A 25864-nucleotide genomic window follows, 5' to 3' on the forward strand; every position below is an offset into this window, starting at 1 on the left:
TTTATCATGGCTTTCTTTCCTATGCAGACCGCAGCACTGTTTTTAAGGAGTCCTGCTAATTAAATGAATAACATGCCTTTTGGGTAGCCACTGTAGTTACTGCTTCTAGGTCCATTTCTTAGTTCCATAGAGACCATGACATTCACACTGAGGTGTCCCATTTCCATTTGGGCTATGGGTACCATACCATACCTATGGTTAGTTAAGCTATGATTGAAACCCAGGCAGGCAGGCTGCAGAGCCTGCACTGGAAACCGTAACACCATACCACCCTTCTGCATCATGAGAGCCTAGGCTTTATTTTCCCCAAGGCCCCTGCTTTTTACATTATGCTCTACTGCCTCCAGAAGGCAGCTCATATGGCTGTTGTTCATACTAGTCATTATTAATTGCTGTTGCTGTGAATAGTCCATCATTTCACGTCAGGTTTTGCCACCAAATAATTTTTTTTTTTAATTTAGCAGAGCTATTTGGATTCTTGAATAATAAACCTGAACTAAGTGACTTGGAAAAATGAGACACAAAGTCATGTTTTTATTACAGTCCTTTTTATTTTGTCAGTGGTATAAGGAATTCTCTCATCTTGCAGGATTGCTGATGGAGGAGGCTTGGTAGAAAAACACTATGTCTTCCTGAAGAGACTCTGCCAGGTGTTGTGTGCACTGGGCAATCAGCTGTGTGCATTGCTGGTGAGCTAGTGCTTATTTTCTGTAGAGCCTCAGGGCTGTTTGGGGAGAACATTTAGAAAGTTACACTTCATAAGGGGTTGCAGATGCCATTGTATTTAGTCTGATGGTGCATCACCCTACATATCATTTCATATGATTCCACAGATTGAAGAATTTTAATATAACATTTGAAGGATATAAATTTCTTTAAACAAAAATAGAATTATTAATATCAACAGCAAATGTCTACATCTATTATTTCATAAAGTCAGTATTACTAGTATTTTGAATTTTGGTACTTGTAGAACATCAGTCTGTTGAGTGCATTACCCTTTTAAGTTCTTAGCCCATGAAACATGGACTTGAATAAAGAACCCCTTTTCCCAAGCTAAAGGATATATTGGATCATGAAAGAAAACTTTAGACTCATTGACCTAGAAAAACCTATTTTAGGTTTATTAAATATTAGGGAAATATTTAATACTCAGTCTTACAAGTTAGAAGATAGACATTTGCAATTGCTGTTATGTTTTTTGTGGTGGTTTAATTGGTTAGAGAGGATAATTTCAGATATAAGACATATACCATTCAGTGGTTATTTAATAGCTTGGGTCACAGAGATACGAGTAGGCCAGTACTGAAGAAGTAGAATGAATTTTTTTTCTTTCTCTAGTTTCTGAAATGAATGTTCTTTTTCATTTTATTATTTGACCACAGGATGAGTTTTGATGATGGGGGTAAAGTAGCTTTCCTATATATTAGCCCTGGAAATGATGCCTTTCTTTAGCCAAAAGAAGTACAAAGTCCTTTCAGAACAAACTTTTTTGAGGGTTTAATTTATCTGCTTGTACTACTCCCCTGCTCCTCCCCTCATCCCCCATCAACATTATTACTGTGGTGGTCTTTTTCTCCTACAGGGTGCAGATTCTGATGTAGAAACACCAGCGAACTTTGGGAAATACCTGGAATCTTTTCTTGCTTTCACAACTCACCCAAGTCAGGTAAACCTTATGCAGGTAACTTTTCAACATTTTAGTTAGGTGAACCAAAATTAAGCATTATGGCCTGAAGTAATATTGCAGCTCATGTGTAAAATTTGACTCTTCAGGCCCTAGGGAATCACTTACAGTGTCATTTCATTAAGAGAATTATTGGATCTTCTTCCTGAGCCAAGTATTGCACTGTCTAGATCAGCAACTTTTCCCCTTAGGTATTATTCGGATTATGGTAAGTCAGAAGTGAGGTGTGTCCTCGGTGATTTGGTACTAAAGTTATAAAACTGAAAGTTATAAAAACAGAAGTCTGATTAATTGTGTTATTACAAAATTAATTTCATCCAGTTCAAGATTTTCCTTCTAATATCACTCTGAAATTCCATTATCCTTTCTTGCATAGGAGAGTGATAAAGTTGAACCCACACTTCAGGAATTACACCTGACCCACAGCCTTCATAGTGAGCAGTCATTACTATTGGACTGTAGTAGAGACCATTTCAAAGTATTGTAGAGATTTATTTCTATGAAAAAAGGTAGTTGGTAACTGCTAGGTTAAGTAATAATCTTTGTTCTATAATATTCAAATACTTAAACTGAGGTTTTCTTTTTTTCCCTTTAGTTTCTGCGCTCTTCAACTCAGATGACTTGGGGAGCCCTTTTCCGTCATGAGATACTATCTCGTGATCCTTTGCTATTACCAATGATACCGAAATATCTTCGTGCTTCTATGACTAATTTGGTCAAGGTATATAATGGGAATCTAAACGTGGAATGTAGGTGAATATACATAATAATGAGGCATTATTGACAGCCGTTTCTTAGTAACTAAGATCCCTTCCTTGGGCCTATTCTTATTTCTCAGGAAGAAAGCAGTCCATACTGGTTATTATAACTGCTTTTCCAAATCTTGGAGCTCTTATATATCAAGCGTAGGGCTAGGTGTTTGGACAAGAGCAGTGCTCATACCATGTGCTCATACCAGTGCTTTTACCAGGGGTTTAAAAGCAAAATTCTTTGCAAGTACATAGGAGGGTGGAATTAGGAAGATTCTAAGAGGAGGTCATATCTGAGGATTGTTTCTGAAGGCCAAGTGAGAGTCAGGAAGGCAAATGAGAAGGGAGGGAGAGTAGAAGCCAAGATTGCTCACTACGTCATTTGAGAGATGCTCCTAAATTTCTTGAGATTTGCTAAGAGCTCTTGCAGCTGACAGATTCTTAATCTTGATATGTAAAGTCAGAGAATGGGATCCATTCAAGGGCCCCCTTATTTGCTCAGGGAATTTATCTATGACATTCTTTGCCATGGTCTTCAGTACTTAAAGCTGTACACGTTTATTCTCAACGTTCAGCATTTAATGAAGCAAGTAGTTCTCAATTCTTTCTTCCTTATTGCATGCTGACTTATCAGTTTCTCTTGGGATACCTTCATACTTACAGACCCTAAACAAATTCCAGAATTTAATTCTCCTGAGGAATTTGGAGAAAGGTATCAACCAAAAGTGTTTTTTTGTATTCTACCACTCTCAGGAATATTGGAGCTGGGAGCAAACTGTCAACTTCTGATAGAACCAAAGTAGTTATTTATCATAAAAATCTCACTCAAAACCCTTAATTCTTAAAAAGTGCTTGAGCTTCTGAAGCCTAAGTACTCTTTTATTAGATCCGTTTTCATTCCCTACCCTGATTACCTTTCTCTTTCCAGATGGGCTTTCCTTCTAAAACAGATAGTCCCAGCTGTGAATATTCTCGATTTGATTTTGACAGCGACGAGGACTTCAATGCTTTCTTCAATTGTAAGTGATACTGTCCTGACATTTCTCCCAGCAGTCTCAGGATGGCATCTAATGTTATGAATCATGGTGCCTGTTGCTTGGGGTTCTTATTAAAGATCAAGATCCTCAAATCTGGATGGCAGCCTGCTTAAGCTCTAGTTTCCCATTGCAGAAGGGTGCAACGCCTACATTCCAGGCATAATACTATTTATTATACACCACAAACACACAGCATTTGGACATTGATGTTTAGGGATGGTAACCATACTTAAGATACTTTTGAATTTTTTTCATACTCAGGATTAAATATCATCTTACCTTGTGGTTCTTTCTTCCCCGAAAGATTTATCTGTGTTTTCTGTATGGCCCAGGCTGAAGAGCAGTGGTGATCAAAGCTCCTTGCAGCCTTGAATTGGGCTCCAGCAATCCTCCTACCTCTCAGCCTCCAGAGTAGCTGGGACTGCAGGCACATATCACCATGCTCTTCTGATACTTTTTTTTTTTTTAAAGAGATGAGGTCTTGCTGTGTTGCTCAGGGTGGTTGCAAACTCCTGGCCTCAAGCAATCCTCCTATATTGGCCTCCCAAGGTGCTCAGATTACAGGGGAGAGCCATGCCCGGCTTTTTTTCTTTTTAAGTAACAGCTTTATTGAGATAAAATTCATTAATGTACAATTCACCCATTTGTAGTATACAATTCAGTGGTTTTTAGCATTAGTAGAGAATTGAGCAATCATCATAGCAATCAATTTTATTTATTTATTTATTTATTTTGAGTTGAGACGGAGTCTCACTCTGTTGCTCAGGCTAGAGTACTGTGGCGTCAGCCTAGCTCACAGCAACCTCAAACTCCTGGGCTCAAGCAATCCTCCTGCCTCTGCCTCTCGAGTGGCTGGGACTACAGGCATGTGCCACCATGCCCGGATTTTATATATATATATATTTTTTTAATTTTGTTGTTGGCCAATTAATTTCTTTCTATTTATAGTAGAGACGGGGTCTTGCACTTGCTTAGGCTGGTTTCGAACTCCTGACCTTGAGCAATCCTCCTGCCTCCCAGAGTGCTAGGATTACAGGCATGAGCCACCGTGCCCGGCCCATAGCAATCAATTTTAGAATATTTTCCCTTAATCTTCTCATCCCTCTCAGCCCTGGGCAACTGGTAATCTACTTTCTGTCTCTCTGTTTTGCCTACTGTGAACATTTCATGTAAATGCAGTCATACAATTCGTGGTCTGTTGTGACTGCCTTCTTTCACTTTGAATAATGTTTTTATGATTCATCCATGTTGTAGCATATATTAGTACTTCATTTATTTTTATTGCCAGTAATATTTCATCATGTAGATATATTTTATTTATTCATCAGTTGATGAACATTTAAGTTACTTCCTACTTTTTGGCTATTACAAATAATGCTGCTGGGAGTATCTGCATATAAGCTTTTGTGTGGACATATGTTTTCATTTCTTTTGGGTATTTAACTTGGAATAGAATTGCTAGGTAATATGACAGATCCCATGTTTAATATTTTGAGGAACTGCGAAATTATTTTCCACTGCAGCTGTGCACCATTTTACATTCCCACCAACCTGATTTCCTTTTAATTCAAACAGAAATGGGAGACTGATTTTAATTTGCCACTTATCGGACCTGGCTGGTAAGACAGCTTCCATAGATCATTTATTTTTGAAAATTTCTGGATTCATTATTCAACAAATTTTTATTGATCAGTTATTATTTTTAATGCACAAGTCTATAAAATAGATTATTGAACACTTTCCCCCTGGAATGGTAAATGAATGAACATTAATTAATCTGTTTTATGCTAGTTATTGATTCATGTACTTCCCTTGGTGTTTTTTCCCTTGGCAGCCTCCCGGGCCCAACAAGGAGAGGTGATGAGGTTGGCATGTCGTTTGGAACCCAAGACTAGCTTCCAGATGGCTGGGGAATGGCTAAAGTATCAGTTATCAACTTCTGCTGATGCTGGATCCATGAATTGTAAGTTTTTTTCATTATTAAACATTAGTGAAGTATTGTAACAGTATCAAAACTATGCATAGGAAATAAACCTGAGCCACATATTAGAACAATGTATTAATCTTATTAAAAAATAGATTTGCTCACTTCCTAATTCCCTCCTAGGGAGTGAGCATTTTCATTGGCTCACACAAAGCAGGTAACACCACATATTAAATCTGTTTAAAATAGGGTAACACCCAGGTCCTTGTCAGTTTTGCTTTCATAGCTCATTGGAACCTTAAAATCTTGAGCTCAATCAATCCTCCCACCTTGGCCTCCCCAAGTGCTAGTATTATAATCATAAGCCACCTCGCCCCATTTTTCTTTTCTAACAAAATCAACCAATTGTTTATTTTATTACTTTGCTTCAGGAACCATCTTAACAAATTGCATGTTTAGACCTAACTTTTATCAACCGGCCGGGTGCAATGAATGGCTCATGCCTATGATCCTAACACTCTGGGAGGCCAAGGTGGGTGGATCACTGAACTCAAGATCAGGAGTTCGAAACCAGCCTGAGCAAGAGTGAGACCCTGTCTCTACTAAAAATAGAAAGAAATTAATTGGCCAACTAAAAGTATATACAGAAAAAATTAGCCAGGCATGGTGGCAGATGCCTGTAGTCCCAGCTACTCAGTCAGGAGGCTGAGGCAGAGGGATTGCTTGAGCCCAGGAGTTTGAGGTTGCTGTGAGCTAGGCTGACGCCATAGCACTCACTCTAGCCTGGGCAACAAAACTAGACTCTGTCTCAAAAAAAAAACCAAAAACTTTTCAACCAAGTTAATTGTGTAGCAGTGTGTCCTATTAAGGCATAATAGGAACACTACAGGGACTTCCCATTGCCGTTCAGCCACCTCAAAGCCCTTCCACTTTATATAAATTCAGAATAAACCCTTCTATCGAAATGCATCAGCCAGTTAATTTTCTATCTGTCCGTCATGCTGCGTGTGACAGGATTAATAAAGCAAGAAAGGGTGAATTAACTAGTGCAAGTCACCGCTTTAGAAAAGCTCCTACTAATGGTTGATTTCCACATTCATGGGATTTAACATTCATTTGTGAGTATTCCTAATCAATTCTGAATGTCCCTTCTATCTGGTAAGTTGAAAGTTTGAAGAGGCCCAAATATGTGGTAGCAAGATGAAGTTAGGAGTGCTATATGTAAGCAAGAAAAGCAATTCATAAATCTTTTTGTCTGTGCCTTGCTCTTTGAGTAATGTTCTTTGGTGATATTTGTGAAGTTGGAGGATGGCAGAGTTCTCTAAATGTAGCCCTTATGATTGTCATGAGAGTATTGGGTATGAAGCAGTCTTTTGTATCTGATATTTCTTTATTGGAAAGATTCTTTATGGTCTTAAATATCTTATTTATTTAGTTTCTCATTGACAGATTATAAAGTGGAAGGAGGGAAGAAACTAATATTTATCAAGTGTCTCTAATGGGCCGGCCACTGTTTTTGATGCTTACATGGATATTCTTTTTTTTATTATTTATTTATTTTGAGACAGAGTCTCGCTTTATTGCCCAGGCTAGAGTGAGTGCCATGGCATCAGCCTAGCTCACAACAACCTCAAACTCCTGGGCTCAAGCAATCCTTCTGTCTCAGCCTCCCAAGTAGCTGGGACTATAAGCATGCGCCACCATGCCCGGCTAATTTTTTCTATACATATTAGTTGGCCAATTAATTTCTTTCTGTTTATAGTAGAGACAGGGTCTCGCTCTTGCTCAGGCTGGTTTCGAACTCCTGACCTCAAGCAATCCGCCCACCTCAGCCTCCCAGAGTGCTAGGATTATAGGCGTGAGCCACCGTGCCCGGCCTTACATGGATATTCTTATTCAATACTCTAAATAGTATTTATGGGCTGGGTGTGTTGGCTCACATCTGTAATCCTAGCACTCCTAGGAGGCTGAAGCCGAGGGCAAGGCTGAGGCCAGCCGGAGGATCACTTGAGCTCAGGAGTTTGAGACCAGCCTGAGCAAGAGTGTGATCTCATCTCTACTAAAAATAGAGAAAAATTAGCCAGGCATTGTGTGTGGCACATGCCTGTGGTCCCAGCTACTCAGGAGGCTAAAGTAGGAGGATTGCTTGAGCCCTGTAGTTTGAAGTTGCTGTGAATTAGGCTGATGCCCATGGTACTCTGTAGCCCAGGTAACCCCAGTCTATATCTCAGCTTTCAGCGCTCATGTTCTTTTCTTTCCTCAAGCTGAGAGGGGTTAGATTACCCTGTTCCTTCACCTGTGAAATTACCAGGTAGTCTGTGAGGCCCCATTGTGTCTTCTGTGATCCTTCAATGCTGATAAGCGTTTGTGTATTTTAAAAGCATGTTCTCCTGCCACTGGAACTGGAGAAGGAAGCCTGTGCTCCATCTTCTCCCCTTCATTTGTGCAGTGGGAAGCCATGACCTTTTTCTTGGAAAGTGTGATCAACCAAATGTTTCGGACAGTAGATAGAGAGGTAAGTAACTATTTCCCATGCTGACTATGTAATGATTTTGATCTCCTTTTAACTAGTAGAGGGATAGGAAAATCTGGATAGACATCTTATGTAAGAGGAAACCAAGCTTTAGAGGGAGTTATATAACATACTCATTTTCAAGTAGCTAGTAAATGGCAGAGCTGGGACCAAAACTCAGGTCTCCTATTCTAAGCCCTACAACATTTAGCATCTATTTTTAAGGATAGGATATGACAAGATAAGCCTGATAACACACAGAGCCACAGGTAGGATAACTATTGCAAGGAGGACAGTGATATCCAACTTTGAATTGGATAATCTTAAAAGATATTTACTATTAAGCATCCTTTCAGTTTATGGCAGATGGACCAGAATATTCGTATTGGCCTTTTTTTTTTTTTTTTTTTTTGAGACTGAGTCTCACTCTGGTGCCCAGGCTAGAGTGAGTGCTGTGGCATCAGGCTAACTCACAGCAACCTCAAGCTCCTAGGCTCAAGCAATCCTTCTGCCTCAGCCTCCCAAGTAGCTGGGACTACAGGCATGCGCCACCATGCCCAACTAATTTTTTTTTTTCTATATGTATTAGTTGTCCAATTAATTTCTTTCTATTTATAGTAGAGATGGGGTCTCGCTCTTGCTCAGGCTGTTTTCAAACTCCTGACCTTGAGCAATCTGCCCGCCTCGGCCTCCCAGAGTGCTAGGATTATAGACATGAGCCACCCTGCCCGGCCCTTATTGGCTATTAAGTGTCCCCTCCCCTGAATAATGCTGAATAAACAGGTCTTATTTTTTTGTACTTCATATCAGCTGTCACCTTTCTCTTAGAACATTACCTTACATAGAGCTGTAATTACTTAAATAGCAGCGCCTACCCTATTAACTATGTTAATTAGATTAAAATAATTAGATCACAGCTGATTTTGATAGTTATATCTTTTTTTTGTTTAGCTTTTGTTTTTATTTTTTATTCATTTTTTTCTTTTTTTTTTTTTCAACGGCGGCCCTCAGGATGTTGTAGATAATTATGTCTTGAGGTATTTTAGGTTGGTTTTGAAAAGAATTTCTAAGTCCCTTGATAAGTGAGATATAGTGCTTCTTCTCATGAGAGGCTTTTTTTTTTTTTTGAGACAGTCTCACTCTGTTGCTCAGGCTAGAATGCCATGCCCTCAGCCTGGCTCACAGCAAACTCAAACTCAGCCTGGCTCACAGCAAACTCCTGGGCTCAAGCGATACTCCTGCCTCAGCCTACTGAGTAGCTGGGACTACAGACATACACCACCACGCTTGGCTAATTTTTTCTATTTTTAGTAGAGACTGGGTCTCGCTTTTGAACTCCTGACCTCAAGCAGTCCTATCACCTAGGCCTCCCAGAGTGCTAGTTGTGAGTGTCATATTAACACATTAGATCTTAGGGTCATTAATTACTGATTCACTTCAGTTTGAAATGATAGCATTCTGGGCTGGCCTTCAAGTGACAGCAATGCAAGATAGCAGCCACCACAGGCTTGGATAATTCATAAAAACCAAATATATAGCCTTAAAATAGAATGTTGACCTAAATACCATATCAGTGCTAGCAAAATGGTAGCATTCTTGCAACATTAAAGTTGTCCTACAAGGGCTTCCGTGCCTAATAATGTCTAAAGAAAATATAAAACTTGCTGGGTCAGGTGGCTCATGCCTGTAATCCTAGCACTCTGGGAGACTAAGGTGGGAGGATTGCTTGAGCTCAGGAATTTGAGACCAGCCTGAGTAAGAGTGAGACCCTCATCTCTACAAAAACCAGAAAAATTAGCTGGGTGTGGTGGTTTGCACCTGTAGTCCCAGCTACTCAGGAGGCTGAGGCAGGAGGATCACTTGAGCCCAGTAGTTTGAGGTTGCAGTGAGTTATAAATATGCCACGGCACTCTAGCCCAGGTGACAGAGCAAGATTGTCTCCCCCCAATAAAGAAAAAAAAAACCGAAACTCCCTCAGCTTCCTGAAAAACAGTGTTATAGCAGCTAATGAAAAAGAAAAAACCACAAGCCCTTCTCCTTTTCCCCCTTTGATTTAAGCAGTCTTCACTTTCTAAAATAGTACATTTTCTAGATATTTGTTGTAGACCGCAAGGTAATGAACAGGAAGCATCCATTCAAGGACAGGTTATCTTAAGATACTATAAATGATACTAATTTTAAGTTGTGCTATAACAACAAAAGAAAAAAAATGATAGCATTTTGAGTTTTTCCCCAACTCTAGGTGCGAAGCCCTACTTGGATTCTGCATTTTTTACTAAGTTAGCCCTTTTACAGGTTTCGATAGCTCTTATCTAATAGTATAAGTGTGTCAAATCAAGAAAGTCCCTTCTCAGATCAAGGGAAACACTCCTGCTGTTTCCTTTTCTGGCATTTAATTAGACAGTTTGAATGGATCCAAACATGTGAATATGATCCTGCTTGAAGGCAATAGAAAGAAATGATCAGAGTTTGTCAAGTTTTGTCTTTAAGATTTACAAAAGGACTTGCAGTATTTGTGGGAGGAAGGTGCCTAGTTGGTTGTAGACTGGATTTTACAATGTCTTTGAATAGGAAATGGTATTTGGTCAAAATAATCAGATACTAATTGGTCAAAATGTACCCCCTGAAAAAAGTTAGACTGTATATAGGAGAAACATGTAGGCTTGAAATAAAGCACAAGGTGACAGATCGTTTTAGAAATTTGGTAGGAGTCGGGTGGCAGAGAGAAAAACAAATAGAACTAAATTTTTTTTCCTTAGGAAAATTCTGGGTGGTAGTATTTGGCCTTGTTAATGACTTAAAGTGAATCTCTTAACTCTAAAATCTATTCTTTTTTTCTTCACCAAAATGAAGTGGATCAGAATGAAGCATTTCTGATCAAGAGAGATGAGTGTGTTTGGTGAATATTATATATGATGAAGTTGCATATTTGTTACTGAAGCAAATTTTATGTCCCCAGGGGTGTTCACATAGTGGATCTCAGCCTATTACATTCCCATTTGTAATTATCATTTTCTGACTTTGCAGAGCATTGCCTATTCCATTGATTTGCAAACTATGCATTCCTTGTCCTCAGTTTCCCATCCCAGTGACAAACCAGTTTAGCTTTTATCATGTTTGTTTACACTTCCATGAAAGAGGTTCTTTGGCTAATAGGGTTGAAAAGCTGCTTACTAATTCCTAGTGGCGTTAGGTGGGCTTGTATTTCCAGTGCTATGTATCAGAGAATATTGGATAGAGCCTTGCTTTAGCAACTTTAGCAATGGATTGATGTAGGGAATAGTTTTTGTAGGAAAAAAAAAAGCATATTTTGAAGAAGATGAGGATTGATTTACCTCTCCAGATAGTAAAATATAAAACCTACAGTATTTTAAAAGAGCAGTATAGTACTGGCATTAGACACAGACATTCCAGTGGCTGAAAAGGAGTGTTATGCACAGAGAACATCAACTCTATCAGTAACTCCTAAAGTGACCATGCAGGGTTTACTAAATTGTTATTTATACCTTTTTATATGTCTGGAATATTTTATGATAAAAAGTTTAAATAAATTGATAATAAAAACACTAGAACCCAGTAGAGAAATAGACAAAAGATAAAATTAGATAATATATATAGAGAGAAGAAACTAAAGTAGCTAATAAATAGGAAAGAAATACAATTTTAAGTAAACTTTTTTTGTGCTTAATAAATAAGCAAAGGTTTTGGGAAATAATATTGCTGCCGAGAGCATGGTAAGAAGGACACATTGGGTACAGAACCAATTGGTAGAACCTATAAAGAAGGAAAACAAGTTAACTTGACTTAGAAAAATGTTCATACATTTTTTTTTAACAGAGACCCTATTCTTGCAAGAAAAATGTTTATACTTTTTGACCCAATAATTCTAGCCATCCACAGAAGTCTCTTATTCAAATGAAATAATTGAATATGTAGACAAAATTTTTTTTTTGCAAAGATGTATTTATAATAGTGAAGAACTAGAAACATTCTCAATTTCTAGTGGTAGGAAATGCTACATTCCTAACAAGGCCCACTCTTTCATCGTTTATGAAAAGTTTTTTTTTTTAGACAGAGTCTCACTTTGTTGCCCAGGCTAGAGTGAGTGCCATGGCGTCAGCCTAGCTCACAGCAACCTCAAACTCCTGGGCTCAGGCAATCCTACTGCCTCAGCCTCCCAAGTAGCTGGGACTACAGGCATGCGCCACCATGCCCAGCTAATTTTTTTTTCTATATATATTAGTTGTCCAATTAATTTCTTTCTATTTATAGTAGAGATGGGGTCTCGCTCTTGCTCAGGCTGGTTTCGAACTCCTGACCTTGAGCAATCTGCCCGCCTTGGCCTTCCAGAGTGCTAGGATTACAGGCGTGAGCTACCGCGCCCGGCCTATGAAAAGTTTTAATACCATAGGGTAATACTTAGAAATTTTGGGGTTAAAAAGCAATATATAAAGTCATGTGTGGCAACCATATTATGTATTTACGAATTACAGTCTAAAGAAAATTTAGCAAAAGTGGTTATGTCTGAGTAGGGGCAGCCATGTCAATGTTTTCTTTATGTCTGTATTACAGAAAATTCCTGTTAATGATGGAATAGAGTTGTTGCAGATGGTCCTAAACTTTGACACCAAGGATCCCCTCATTCTGTCTTGTGTCCTCACTAACGTCTCAGCACTCTTTCCATTTGTTACCTACACACCAGAATTCCTGCCCCAGGTCTTCTCAAAGGTAAAGTCCATCTATTTAAATTTTATTTTGACACTTCAAAGCTAATTTTGTTGAAGAGGTGGGGACAGGGCTCTCACTATGTTTAGGGTGGAATTAGACTCCTGGGTCAAACAATCCTCCTCCCTCAGCCTCCCACATAGCTGGGACTACAGGATGTGCCACCGTGCCTGGCCTAAACTAATTATTTTTTGTAACTGTTTTTCAAATTATGTGAGGCAAACTAATAAACAGACATTTATTAAATATTTACTCAGTACTGATTATAGATCCTGCACCATGTTAGTATTTCACACTTTAGGAACACTCTGGGAAGAAAGGCATATAAAGGAGTGGGCATGGTTGATGGGTACAAAAATACAGTTAGGTAGAATGAACAATATTTGGTAGCACAACAAAGTGACTATAATCAACAAGTTAGGATATACTTTAAGAGTTATTCTTAGCGACTATAAATGTCGCTCCGTTACACTCCTACAGTTGTGTAAGTTCATTGTGAATTTGCCTCTGACTGAGATATTTACATAATTCTATGCAGCATCTGTAAATTATATTAAAAGCACCTCTGCAAGGTCAGGAGTTCAAAACCAGCCTGAGCGAGACCCCGTGTCTACCATAAAAATAGAAAGAAATTAATTGGCCAACTAATATATATATATATAAAAATCAGCCGGGCATGGTGGCTTGTGCCTGTAGTCCCAGCTACTCGGGAGGCTGAGGCAGGAGGATCGCTTGAGCCCAGGAGTTTGAGGTTGCTGTGAGCTAGGCTGACGCCATGGCACTCACTCTAGCCTAGGCAAGAAAGCGAGACTCTGTCTCAAAAAAAAAAAAAAAAGCACCTCTGAGTTTGTTGCATACTTTTCAGATCCCCAGAACCCAGGATGTTCCTAACACAAAGAAAAGTTAAATGCTGGAGGTGTTGGATACTCCAGTTACCCTGAGTTGATTAATTCACATTGTATGCCTGTATGAAAATATCATATGTACATGATAGAGATATACAACTATTATGAACCCATAATTAAAAATTTTAAAATTAAAAAAATTTTTTAAAGGTACATAAACAGATATTGTACCTATATGACATTGCAATGAATAGACTTGCACACTGGGAAATGGAAAAGAATACCTAAAGGAGAGAGTCAGAGTGTGCTGTCATTTTGGGATTGGATCTGTGAGAGGAAGGACAGTACGGATAGTTTTCAGGTTTGCAGTTGAGGTGACCATGTGAGTAATAGAGCCACCACCTGAGTGAGAATACTGGATTAGGAGTGAGAGCAGGAGTAAGGAAGAGAAAGATGTGAAATATTTTGAAATACTATGTTTGAAATGTATTTAAAGCATCTAGATGTAGACATCTCACAATAAATTGGCCATTTGAGGTTGAAGATCTAGACTCCAGAAAGTAATGAGATAAAATTAAAGCATCATCATCACAGAAATCCCAAGACTAGAAGTGAAGTTCTAAGGGGAAAAATATGTATGTAGAGTTAGGAGACACACGGGTCAAGCAAGGAGCCCTGTGGATCACCATCATTGGAGGAGGAGAGCAAAGGATGAGAAGCCCCCAACGAAGGAAAAAGAGCCAGAGAAATAAAGAACACGTTGTATCACAAGGCCAGTACAACTTCAGAAAAGTGAACTCATTTGTTGCAACAGAAATTCTCTGAGAGTTGGAGAATGTCTTGTGTGTTTCTTGAGTAGGCCCTCATCTGAGTATAATTCCATCTTAGTGGCCAAGGAAGCAGCCAGATTGCATTGGGTTAAGGAATAAATGGGAAGTTATGAAATGGAATCAAGGAGGATGGATACTCAGCTTTTGATAAAAAGTAGAGAAGATAGGTGTTAGCGTAGCTAAGCATTTGGGTGGTGGCATGGATGGTTCTGGGACTCTATGATCTTTTACTTAGTAATAAAGTGTTTTGATAATAAAATTGTAAATCTCAAGCTTCTTCTAGAGGTATCTGAGAAAATGATTATCTAAAGCTTTGCAACACCAACTGAAAGCTGTTTTGTTACTGTATTATTACTAAGAATACAACTCTGGGATTTTGTTGGAAATTTTCTGATAACTATTGTTTAAAAACATGAGTAAGCCAGTCACAGTGGCACAAACCTGTAATCTCATCTACATGGAAGACTGAGACAGGAGGATCTCTTAAGCCCAGGAGTTAAAGTCCAGCCTGGGCAACATAGCAAGACTTTGTCTCTAATATAAACAAACACAAGAATGACCTTTTTTCCCTCCCTTCCCTTAGCTATTTTCATCTGTCACTTTTGAAACTGTTGAAGAAAGTAAGGTAAGACCATTAATTAAACCAATGTATTCTAACTTCTTTAGAGCAAAAGTATGAATACATAATTCTTAGTCTAGATTTTTGTATAAGTGGGAGGGGTTAGTAAAGACTGTAGTTTGTTATATGACATGGTGTTCTGCCCTAGAGGCACTAGGACAAACAATAAACATATGGATTCTTGATGACTATAAATGTCGCTCCGTTACACTCCTACAGTTGTAGAAGTTCATTGTGAATTTGCCTCTGACTGAGATATTTATGGGGTTCTATGCAGCATCTGTAAATTATATTAAAAGTGGCTCTGGGTTTGTTGCATGCTTTTTAGGCCCCCAGAACCCGGGCAGTAAGGAATGTGAGGAGGCATGCTTGTTCCTCTATCATCAAGATGTGCCGTGACTACCCCCAGCTCGTGCTGGTAAGCCACTACACCCTGGCTGAGTAGCCACTGAGGCCTGTTGAGTGTGGTTACATTTCTTTGTAAATCCAGCTATCATTCTACGTCACATAAAGGAAAAACTAGGAACTGTAACTTTGTATAGAATAAACATTCTTAAGTTGATGTGTTCTTCCTCTCACTACTTAGAATTATAGTTAGAAATGCAAATATATTCTTCCCTTAAAATATGAATAATTCTCTTCTGTATGGATGACTAAGATTATCCCTGTCAATCTACAACTCTTTTGCTGTATTATATTGTATTCTTAATTACTACTTTAATATGACGTACCTAATCTTGAGAGAAGCCAGTTGCATAACCCAACCCTTTTGGGGGGGTTTCTATAAGAAATTTAATGTTTCTCCACATTACAGATTACCCAGAAATTTCTTCCCTAAATACACAGCGGTGTTTACTGTATATATAACAAACTGATCTTTGTCTGTGAAGATACGATAAAGTTGATGTAGAAAAAAGAAATTATTTTCACAATTGTAGTATGGGAAGGTGTGGTTATTCATATACTCAAAACAAGAACTACCTTCTTCCAGTACTGACTACTTACCAAAAAAAAAGTACCTTTTGCCTAAATTGCCTTGCTTCAGGCAAAAGAAGAACATTATAATAAAATTACTATGTGATAGCCTCATAGGCCTGCCCTTTCTAGATCTTCTTTGGTTCTCTTTCTTTCTTCCTTGAGTGAAAGGAAGAAAATCAGACCTTCGCCACCTCTCACTTTTATCCTTTGTGATCTGCAGCCTAATTTTGACATGCTTTATAACCATGTGAAGCAACTCCTCTCCAATGAGCTACTTCTGACACAAATGGAAAAGTGTGCCCTCATGGAAGCCCTGGTTCTCATTAGCAACCAATTCAAGAACTATGAGCGTCAGAAGGTGTTCCTAGAGGAGCTGATGGCACCAGTGGCCACCATCTGGCTTTCTGAAGACATATGCAGGTAGAGGAGATCCTTTGACCCTGACTCTCATTGCACTGGAGCACCCATTCTGTTTCAAGAGCTATGCCCAGGGTGGGGACAGGGGTTGAGGACATGGAGGTGTGATGGCACTATTAGTGATATCTGAAGTTCCCTAAGAGCAGTCTTTTGTAATCTATTCTCTGAAAATATCACTTTGCTGTTCAGAGGTGTAGAGGGGAGAGGAAATGAAGGAAAATGGGTAGTCTGGCTTGTGAGGGAATGGAGTGAGGCTCCTATGATATCTGAGTTGTAGCACCAGCACATTTGGAGAAATGAGAACAGCTAGGAAGGGCCATACGAAGTAAAAGCCACACAGAGACACTCACCTGTGCCCACATAGTAGAGAAATTGTTTTCTTTGTATTTTCAAACTTGTATCCTTTTTTAATTCTTTAAGTGCTGCTAATAACATTTGGGAGTGAAAAGGGAAGTTTAAACCTTCAAATGGGAGCTGACAATATGATTAAACTCCTCTCACCATAAAAACTGCTCTTCAGGACCAAATAATCATAGACTATTAGCTCCTGTGAAAGAAATTATCCTTGCTTAAAATCATGGATATAGCTTGTCTTTCCCCTCCAACCTTCAGAGTGCTGTCAGATGTTGATGCTTTTATTGCCTATGTGGGTGCAGATCAGAAGAGCTGTGACCCAGGCCTGGAGGATCCCTGTGGCTTAAACCGTGCACGAGTAAGACTCTCCTGGGAATGGGAAGTTGCATTGGCCTTGGGTAGGAGTAGGGTGATATCTTTTGTCAAGTTTCTCGTAAATTTGTTTTTTCTATACTGGTGAGAAACCTGGGAGTCTCCACTTCCCTAAGCTTCTCCTTTCTTTTCTTCTTTAGTCTTGAATTCTTGAGTTAGTTCCCACAGCAGAGCAGATGGTCTTTTCTATGAAGTCATTATTTTGGCTTTAAGGATCTCTAAATAGCTCTGAAGACTGAAGGTGTAATGAGGAAGTAGGTCAGAACTTGGTCAGCAGGGTGAGTCCTCCCTGCCATTGCTCTCTGGCATGTAAAGTCCTAAGTGATGATGTGACTTGCAAACCTGAGGTTTCTCAGTGTTTTGCTGTTCAAATGAACATCGTCCTGGCTCCACTATAGCAGAAGTCACATTAATTAACATAGCAAGTAGTAGATTGGTTGAGATTACCATGAAGGGGGGACCAGGGCACTAGCTGTCAAGGCCCAAGCTGGAGGGTGCAGGGTCAACTCAAAAAAAGATGAAATGGTGGCAATTTAAACACTTTGTTTTGGAGCATATCTAAGCCACCTTCTAATCAGGGTCCTGTGGGAGGGTCACTGCAGGCCCTGGAAAGACATCCTTATGAAAGGAAAGCTTGTAGAGCCTACCACTGGTCCTGAAAATGGCAGTGTGAGGACCCCTCTTGGATTTGACCTTAAAGGAAGGGATAGGGATCCCAGGGGGATGGGGAGGAGCAGAGGGTTCTTTCAATCTTTCTGGTCTCTATATCACTTTTGCCATAGACTTAAATGTGTCTAACAGTACTTTTTTCTTTACTTCCACTTTAGTGTTTACCTTTCATTCTTGTTTTTCTGTAGATGAGTTTTTGTGTATATAGCATTCTGGGTGTTGTGAAACGAACTTGTTGGCCCACTGACCTAGAAGAGGCCAAGGCTGGGGGATTTGTGGTGGGTTATACACCAAGTGGAAATCCAATCTTCCGTAACCCCTGCACAGAGCAGATTCTCAAACTTCTTGACAATTTGCTTGCCCTAATAAGGTGAGTCAGAATAATGGTTTTTCTCTGTTATTTTTTTATTTTTTACCTTAATAATTTCAAAAGTTGAATCTATAGTCTTCACATCATCATGGTGATAATGAAGGATTAAGTCTTGTTTCTTTGGGGCGGGGGGCGAGAAGGGTCTCTTTAAAATTAACATCAGCTCCCTCTTGCATAAGTCTTACATTCCATGGGAACCCATGGGGCTAATCCCAAAATAGCTTTTCTCATTTTGAGCCTCCTCCACGTTGTTCTCCCACTTTTTACTTTTTTAAGTTTTATTTGGTCTAAATTTTTGTGAGTAAAGGAATTATTCATTGGAGCAGTACAGTTACTTTCTGTAGTGGTGCTTCTCTGTTAAATTCTGGTTAACTCATATAAGTTAAATTGAATTTACAAATAATGATTCTGAACTCAAATAGACCAAACATTATCTACTGGCTGAACATGCCAAAAGAAAGAATGGTACATTTTGTGTCTCAGTTTGCTAAGTCCTTGGTTCTCTAAGCTGAGTCCTAAGATCAGCAGCATCAACAGTCACCTGACAACTTGTTTGAAAGGCAGAATCAGGGCCAGTCCCCAGACATATTAAATCAGAATCTGCATTTTAACAAGATCCTCAGATGGTTTATGTGCATATTAAAGGTTCAATATCAGTATTTTGGATTACATGAGCTAATATAGTCAAGTAGAAGTCAACCAGTCAGTGTAGGCTTGTTGGTTACTAGAAGTTTGTTTGATGATTTAGGGATGTTCTTTAAAGAAGATAGGTTTTTAATAGAATTCAGTTCTTATTGACCAAAGCAGAATTTGAGGGTATTTGGGAACAGTATTTCTAAGTTACATACAGGTTAGAGCTCTGTTCCGGTGCTTTTTGGCCTCTTTCTCAGGGAGTAAGAGCAGAATTTCAGCTAGGCAAGCCAAATTACTCATGACTCAGAGAAACTCTCCCTGGTAATAGATACCCAGGACCAGAAGCCTAAGAATCAAAAGTTTTAAGTTAATGTTAACCAAAATGCAGGGCTCAAGTGTCTGATAGTGTTGTCATTGTGGACATGTCTGTGGAAATAGGCAATGCTTTATTCTGATTTCAAAGGGAAGAAAGAGATCTCAATAAAGATGTATGAAGGCCGGGCTTGGTGGCTCATCCCTATAATCCTAGCACTCTGGGAGGCCAAGGCAGGTGGATTGCTCAGAGGTCACGAGTTTGAAACCAGCCTGAGCAAGAGCGAGACGCCATCTCTACCATAAATAGAAATAAATTAATTGGCTAACTTAAATATATATAGAAAAAAATTAGCTAGGCATGGTGGCGCATGCCTGTAGTCCCAGCTACTCCGGAGGCTGAAGCAGAAGGATTGCTTGAGCCCAGGAGTTTGAGGTTGCTGTGAGCTAGGCTGGCGCCATGGCACTCACTCTAGCCTGGACAACAAAGTGAGACTCTGTCTCAAAAAAAAGATGTGGAGCTAGGTGCAGTGGCTTAGGACTATAATCTTGGTGACTCTGGGGGCTGAGGCAGGAGGATCGCTTGAGACCAGGAGTTCAAGACCTCATCTCTAAAAATATTGCTGTGCATGGTGTTAATATGCCTGTAGTCCAACTACGTGGGAGGCTGAGGCAGGAGGATTGCTTGTATCCAGGAGTTCGAGGCTACGGTGAGCTATGATCATCCTACTGCATACCAGCCTGGGAGACAGAATAAAACCTCATCTCAAAAAAAAGACAGTATGGTGATGTGTTGAGAGGGCAGTGAAATATTTAGTCAAGGAAAGGCTTATTTCCATACTGACATTTTTAAAATCTAAATATTCTTCTACAACTAGGGAAATGTGACAATGATGGAAGTCTTAGGGCAAGATACATCAACTAGGCCTTTTTAGGCCTGTGGCCAGAATTCATGTGGCAAGAACCCAGACCTGGAAATGAGGTTCATTCCTGGTTAAGGTAAAAGGGCAATAAGACAACAGTTACAGGCCGGGTGCAGTGGCTCACGCCTGTAATCCTAGCACTCTGGTAGGCCGAGGCGGGTGGATTGCTCGAGGTCAGGAGTTTGAAACCAACCTGAGCAAGATCGAGACCCCGTCTCTACTAAAAATAGAAAGAAATTAATTGGACAACTAATATATATAGAAAAAATTAGCCGGGCATGGTGGCGCATGCCTGTAGTCCCAGCTACTCATGAGGCTGAGGCAGCAGGATTGCTTGAGCCCAGGAGTTTGAGGTTGCTGTGAGCTAGGCTGACGCCACGGCACTCACTCTAGCCTGGGCAACAAAGCGAGACTCTGTCTCAAAAAAAAAAAAAAAAAAAGACAACAGTTACAGTTGTCATCTTGATGTTCTATATAAGAGTTCAGTACTTTTAGAATATTCTAAAACCAATCATTAGGTATTTTGAAAAATGCTGACCGTAGTGATTGAGCAGTTAGATTGCTTGAATAGTGTGCAGTTGGAGATATTAGGGTTTTGTTTTTCAGTAAATTTTATCTTGAAGTACAATGTACTGTACAGAAAAGGGCACAAATTATGAGTGTGTGTAGATCAATTTTCACAAAGTGGACGGCTCTGTATAATCATCAACCTGATCAAGAAACAACCTATCCAGTACCTCTTTTCAGTCATTGCCTGCCTGTCAAGGGGTAACCACTATTCTGACTTTTAACATTTTGGCTGGTTTTTTGAGCTTTATATAAATGAAATTAAAAGTGTGCACTTTTTGGTATTTTGCTTAATATTATATTTGTGAGGTTCATCCATGTTATTGTTTATAGTTGTAGTTTGTTCAATCTCATTGCTTGTATGAAATTCCATTGTGTGGATATGTTGTAACCTTACTATTCAGTCTTGATGGACTTTTGGGTAATGTAATGTTTAATGTTACAAATAGTGCTGCTGTTAACATTCTTGTATATGTCTTTTGGTGAATATATGTACCTAATTTCTGTTGGGTATACCCATAGGAGTAGAATTCCTGGTTTATAAGGTAAGTATATTTTCAGTTTTCATAGATAAAGCCAGTTTTCTAAAGTGGTTGTATTAATCTATATTCCCACTGGTTATGTACTGGAGCTGTGAGTTTTTGTTTTTTGAGACAGTCTCACTGTGTTGCCTGGGCTAGAGTGCTGTGGCATCAGCCTAGTTAACAGCAACCTCAAACTCCTGGGCTTCAAGCAATCCTTCTGCCTCTGCCCCCCAAGTTAGCTGGGACTACAGGCATGTGCCACCATGCCTGGCTAATTTTTTTTCTATATATATTTTTAGTTGGCCAATTACTTTCTTTCTATTTATAGTAGAGACAGGGTCTCGCTCTTGCTCAGGCTGGTTTCAAACTCCTGACCGCAAGCAATCCGCCCGCCTCGGCCTCCCAGAGTGCTAGGATTACACGCGAGAGCCACCATGCCCGGCCTGGAGCTATGAGTTTTAAATTACTATTTTTTAATAGAGAAAAGTTTACTTTTTTTTAAAGATGTGGCATGGTATTGATAGTACTCCTGTTAAATAGTCTGATGGTAAAGATGTTAAAGCTGTGCCATCCAGTATGGAAGCCACTAGCCACATGTGGTTATTAAGCACTTGAAAGGTGGCTAGTTTGAACTGAGAAGGATCAAATACATACCAGATTAAAACCTAGTACAAAAGAATGTAAAATGTCTCATTAATAATTTTTTATGTTGACATTTGAAATGATATTTTTGATACATTGGGTTAAATAAAATATAATGTATTTATTTAACCTGGATTTTTCATTTGTTTAGAAGTGGGTTCTTACTGTGTTGCCCAGGATAGTCTCAAACTCCTAATTCAAGCTATCCTACCACCTCAGCCTCCTGATTTACTTTTTTTTTTTTTTTTTTTTTTTTTGAGACAGAGTCTTACTCTGTTGCCCAGGCTAGAGTGCCACGGCATCAGCCTAGCTCACAGCAACCTTAAGCTCCTGGGCTCAAGCAATCTTCCTGCCTCAGCCTCCCAAGTAGCTGGATCTATAGGCATACACCACCATGCCGGTTAATTTTTCACATATATACTTTTAGTTGTCCAGCTAATTTCTTTCTATTTTTTTTTAGTAGAGACAGGGTCTCACTCTTGCTCAGGCTGGTCTCAAACTCCTGAGCTCAAACAATTCTCCCACCTCAACCTCCCAGAGTGCTAGGATTACAGGCGTGAGCCACCATGCCCGGCCGTGATTTACTTTTTAAATCTTGTTACCGGAATTTATTTATTTAGGAGACAGGGTCTCTATCACCTGGGCTACAGTGCAGTGCCATCATCATAGCTCTCTGCAACCTCACACTCCTGGGCTCAAGTGATCCTCCTGCCTCAGCCTTCCAAGTAGCTGGGACTACAGGCACAAGCCACCATACCATGCCCAGCTAATTTTTGTATCTTTTTGTGTAGATGGGGTCTCAGTTCGCTGAGACTGGTCGTCATTACTAGAAATTTTTTAATGACTCACATGGCTTACATTATACAGGTTGAGCATCTCTTTTCTGAAATACTTAGAACCAGAAGTGTTTTGGATTTTGGAATATTTGCATCATCATAATAATTATTATTTGAGCATCCCTAATCCAAAATTCAAAATCCAAAATGCTCCAATGAGCATTTCCTTTGAACATCATGTCAGTGCTCAAAAAGTTTGCGATTTTAGAGCATTTTGGATTTTGGACTCTTGGATTTTGGGGTTTATGATCCTCAACTTGTGTCTCTGCTGAATAGCATTGTTGCTAGTGGGTTGGATGGAGGACAGACGTGGAGAGCAGAACTCTCTGGCTCTCGAAACGTTCACTGTCATTATCTGTTTAAAATAACAGCTTTTCTATTATGTTGAAGTTTGTTATATTGTTTCTTTACATCTTTTATATGTTTAATTGAAATCTTTATGTAAAGTCTTAGTAGTCTAGTGATTATATTCTTAGATGGTGATACTATATATTTCAAATAAATGTAAATCAAACTTAAACATTTAATTACCCAATTTGCCTTTCCTTCCCTTTGCCAAGCAACACTTAGTTCCTCTTAATTTGGAAGCACAGAGCTCTAACTCACAAGTGTGTAAGGCAAGGTGATGTTTAAGCAGCCTGAATACTACTAGGGACTGTAGATGTCCCAACTTATGAACCTTACCTGGAATCAGATATTGGGGCAGTATTCACTTTTAAGGCCTCCTGCCACTACTTGTGAGCAAAGGAGCAGCCACCTGGAGGAAGAAGGAGACTAAAAGGAATACCAGATTCTGTTTTAGTGGCAGGGACATTTGACATTGATGTATTAACCATTTTGTTTTTCAGATGATTTCTCAGGGTCACAATCACGTTTAATTAAAGAATAAAAAGAAGCGAGCGCAGTGGCTCATGCCTGTAATCTTTGAGGATCACATAATTTCTCTCTTAGACAAAGTGCTCCAGAAAATAGAAAAATGCAATGTAAAATCATTTTATGATGCTTATTTATTTTGATACCAACACCAGACGTTGACAGTACCAAAGAGGAAAATTCCAGGCCTAAATCACTTAAAACACAGATGCAAAAAATTCCAAATAAAAAGCTAGGAATATACAGATGTACCAAATATCAAAAAAAAAAAAAAAAAAAAAAAAAAAAGCTAGGAATATGGATCTAGTCTTTTAACATAATTACATTTCCATTGTTATATCTTAAAATATTAGCAGTAATTCCTTAATATCTTCTAATATACAATCAGTGTACAATTGTACAAATTTGTACAAAATACAAATATCCTCAAAATATTTTACTTTTGTTTACTTTTATTTACAAAATATTTACTACTCAAAAATAGTATTTGATTTAGGTGTCTCTTAAGTCTCTAAACTTACAAATTTCCTGCCCTCTTTTTACTTTATTTGTTGAAAAACCTGAGTTTGTACTTACAGACTTTCCCGTTATTAAATTTTGCTTTTTGTATCTCTATAGTATTGTTTGACATCTACTTCCCTTTATATGTCTCATAAGTAAATAATTAGGTCTGGAGGAGGGGTTGGCAATCTGCAGCCGAACGACCAAATCCCCAGGCCTCCACATTTTGTATGTAAATTTTTCTTGGAACACACCATGCCTGTTCATTTACTTATTGTCTGTGGCTGTTATTGACCTTCAGTGGCAGATTTGATTAGTCATGGGCAGAGACATTATGGCTGGTCAAGCTTAAAATATTTACTGTACAACCCCTGGTTGAGAAAATTGATCCAATAACAGTTCAGTTTTTTAGCTCATATCCTTCATAAGTGATGATGGTTCAGCACAATAGTAAAAGTGCCTAGAAAGACTCCCAGGTATGTGTGATAGATTGATTTATGACAGAAGTAATACAATTCAGTGAGGAAAAGATAAGCTATTCAGTGCATGGTGCAAGGACAGTTGGCTTTCTGTGGGGAAAAACATTTAGAATCCTACCTGTCACCACCCATAAAAATAAAAACCCCAAAAGTATAACTTCTAGACCATATTTACATCATTAGGCTAGTGAATGACTTCTTAAACAAGACATAAAAGAACAATCCATGGAGATTTAAACATAAAAGATCTATTCAGTCTGCAATCTTAAATATTTAACCTTGCTAGTTGGTATCTGTTAGCTAGTGTCTGTTTTAAAAAGAAACATAGGTAGTTCCGCACTCACTCTGGCTATCAATTGTGCAGTGGAGCCATTGCTGTGAGCAGGAGTGAGTGCTGTGGACAGCAGGTAGATCAGGTCCACTGCCCCTTGCCCTTAGCCAGACAAAGCCTGTAAAGTCATTTTAGTGGGAAGCAGGCAGGCATGTTGATTGAGAATTATGTCCCTTCAGAAGGCTAAAACAGCTGTTGCAAAGTCCATGCCCTTGGAATGGAGACAAAATGTTTAAAAATGAGGCATGTCACCACCTGCTCTGTGTTCCTACCTGTGAGTCCACGCTGTCACTAACATTTCATCCTGTATCACTGGTAGTCGGGAAACTGTAAATGCCAAGGCATTATCTCAAGTCTAAAGAATTTTTCTGTCTAGCTGCAGGCCCTGATTGTGTCCTGCTATTGCAGGATTTATTTCTTGTGTTGATTCATCTTAGGTGTTATATATTATATATCTATACTTGATAGCTTCAAGTCTGTTCCCCTCTCCAGGGAAGATTTCAGATATTTATGCCTTCTTTTCTTTCCCCTGTTAGGAATAGTGTTGATGGGCAGATCTGTGTGGAAATGTAGTATCACTGAATTACAAGCTGAAACCCACTCTTTGCTCCTGCAACAGACTAGGAGAAGTTCACTTATCATCCTTGTCTCTTTCAGAACCCACAATACTTTATACTCAACAGAAATGCTAGCCAAAATGGCAGAGCCTTTCACGAAAGCTCTGGATATGCTTGAAGCAGAAAAATCTGCTATATTAGGTAAGACATCTAACTCTTTCTTCCTTAAGATCACCTTATGTTTAATGGGCTGCTTTAGCAGCTTCAGTGTACCTTGTGCCTTTTCCCCATCTAGCACTACCATGACCACCTATTTGTTGAAAAATGCATTTGTGGAGTTACTACAGGCTCTACAGGAGCAAGTGTGCATACCTTATTACCTTAGCATATAGAGAAGGTCTTCAGAAGCAGTTTCTTCCCCCTTCCCACACCCTGTTAACCTCTCCCTCGGTTTAGGTAGTAGGGTTGTGGTGGGTATTAGAGCCATTAGATTATAAATACATCATGGCTTTTAACCTGAAGGATATTGGTATACTTGTCTGCCTTTTTTTTTTTTAAGTTTTTTTTTTGAGACAGAGTCTTACTCTATTACCCGGGC

The 25864-nt window shown here is 39.1% G+C and overlaps 1 protein-coding gene across 1 annotated transcript in view; it reads left to right on the forward strand.

Moving 5' to 3' along the window:
- Nucleotides 1-25864, forward strand: part of XPO5 (exportin 5) — a 49750-nt gene that overhangs the window by 12227 nt on the left and 11659 nt on the right. Inside the window, exons 9-21 of the mRNA XM_076003324.1 lie at nt 590-689; nt 1586-1669; nt 2283-2408; nt 3365-3455; nt 5308-5436; nt 7779-7912; nt 12482-12637; nt 14893-14934; nt 15257-15346; nt 16127-16326; nt 16936-17035; nt 17907-18088; nt 25367-25467. Coding sequence (XP_075859439.1) covers nt 590-689; nt 1586-1669; nt 2283-2408; nt 3365-3455; nt 5308-5436; nt 7779-7912; nt 12482-12637; nt 14893-14934; nt 15257-15346; nt 16127-16326; nt 16936-17035; nt 17907-18088; nt 25367-25467 — 1535 coding nt within the window. The remainder of the gene's footprint in view (nt 1-589; nt 690-1585; nt 1670-2282; nt 2409-3364; nt 3456-5307; nt 5437-7778; nt 7913-12481; nt 12638-14892; nt 14935-15256; nt 15347-16126; nt 16327-16935; nt 17036-17906; nt 18089-25366; nt 25468-25864) is intronic.

This window comes from Microcebus murinus, chromosome 5 (assembly GCF_040939455.1).
Source record: "Microcebus murinus isolate Inina chromosome 5, M.murinus_Inina_mat1.0, whole genome shotgun sequence".
NCBI lineage: Eukaryota > Metazoa > Chordata > Mammalia > Primates > Cheirogaleidae > Microcebus > Microcebus murinus.